Genomic DNA, 1,256 nt, shown 5'->3' on the forward strand with positions numbered 1-1,256 from the left:
CAGGGGATGGGGACACCCTGGAGAGTGTGACCAGTCCAAAAGTGGGGGTGATGAGGATGCCCTGTGCAATGGGGGCTGCTGTATAAGGAGGGGTGGGGAACCCCTATAGAATGGGTATCCTGAGAACCCCTCTGTAATAGGGACCCCCAGAAAACGGGAGGGTTGAGGCCCCCCGTACCCTAGGGACCCAGTATGATGGAGAAGGAACTGCCCGTGTCGCGGGACTTCCATGCGTCTGAGGTGATGGGGTGGCCCTTCAGCAGCTCCCAGACTCCTGGGGGCCTTCGGGAATGCGGGGACAGGGGCAGGGGGCTGCTCACGGGGCTTCTCTGGCAGGTCGGGCATGAGCCACTACCTCCAACCGTTGGAAGAAACGTGCTGGGAAGGAAAGTCCTGTACCTGCCCGGCTTCTTCACCTACGGTGAGTGAGCATCCCTCTCTGCCAGCGTGAGGTCCTGCTTGAAACTGGGTCAGGGAGCTGCCCTGTAGTCTGAGCCGAGCACTCCTGCATCTCCTCGGGATCATCCCAAGGCTGCAGTGAGACGTAAACCACTACAACTAGTTGTAAGGCTGTCAGATTTACCTACCCGTGGTTGGCGACAGGGAGAGGGTGGCACCGGTGTTGGTGCTGCAGCCCCTGCCCGTGGCACGGTGCTCTGGGTTTGCACCGTAGCGGAGGGGCCGTGGGTTTGTTGCTGGAGGGTTCTGCATGTGTTCGAAACAGCAAAGCACTTTTCTTTGCTACAAAACAGCCCTGCAACAACTTGGCCTCTGCCCTGCTCATTTGTGTTGTGTGTGAAGTCCTAAAAGGGGGAGAAATACCAAGAAAAGGGAAGGGAATATGTTTAGAAGGAAAAAAGAAAGTCCTATTTTTCTCTCCTGGTGGGTGGAGCAGCACGGGAGAGGCGAGGGAGTGTCCTGGGACCTTGGGGGCTGCTTTCACAGCAGGTTGGCCATGGGGAAGGGGAGTGCCAAGTCCTGCCAGACGAGTTGGGCTGATCCCAAAATCAGACAGCAGCACCCATGGGGTGGGGGGACGCAGGCAGCAGCAGCATCAAGGCATCACAAACCCATCCTGGGATGGCTGGGGCTGGAAACGCTCCGGTGCTGCCCGGTGGAAGATGCATTTTCCAAACAGATCTGCAGTGAGGGAGGTGTGAGAAGTGTCCTGACTTGGGGCCGCAGAGGGTGGGGGGCAGGAGCAGTCGGTACCCGCCACCACGTAGCGGCTTGTGTTCCACCTTGTTCTGTCAGGG

At 58.7% G+C, this 1,256-nt stretch overlaps 1 protein-coding gene across 1 annotated transcript in view; it reads left to right on the forward strand.

Moving 5' to 3' along the window:
- The first annotated feature begins 192 nt into the window (after positions 1-192).
- Positions 193-1,256, forward strand: part of LOC104492641 (mitochondrial carrier homolog 1-like) — an 11,256-nt gene continuing 10,192 nt past the window's right edge. The window contains exon 1 of the mRNA XM_010135224.1: positions 193-421. Within this exon, the coding sequence (XP_010133526.1) occupies positions 193-421 (229 nt within the window). The remainder of the gene's footprint in view (positions 422-1,256) is intronic.

The sequence above is a fragment of the Buceros rhinoceros genome, unplaced genomic scaffold (assembly GCF_000710305.1).
Source record: "Buceros rhinoceros silvestris isolate BGI_N320 unplaced genomic scaffold, ASM71030v1 scaffold31134, whole genome shotgun sequence".
In the NCBI taxonomy this organism is placed as follows: domain Eukaryota; kingdom Metazoa; phylum Chordata; class Aves; order Bucerotiformes; family Bucerotidae; genus Buceros; species Buceros rhinoceros.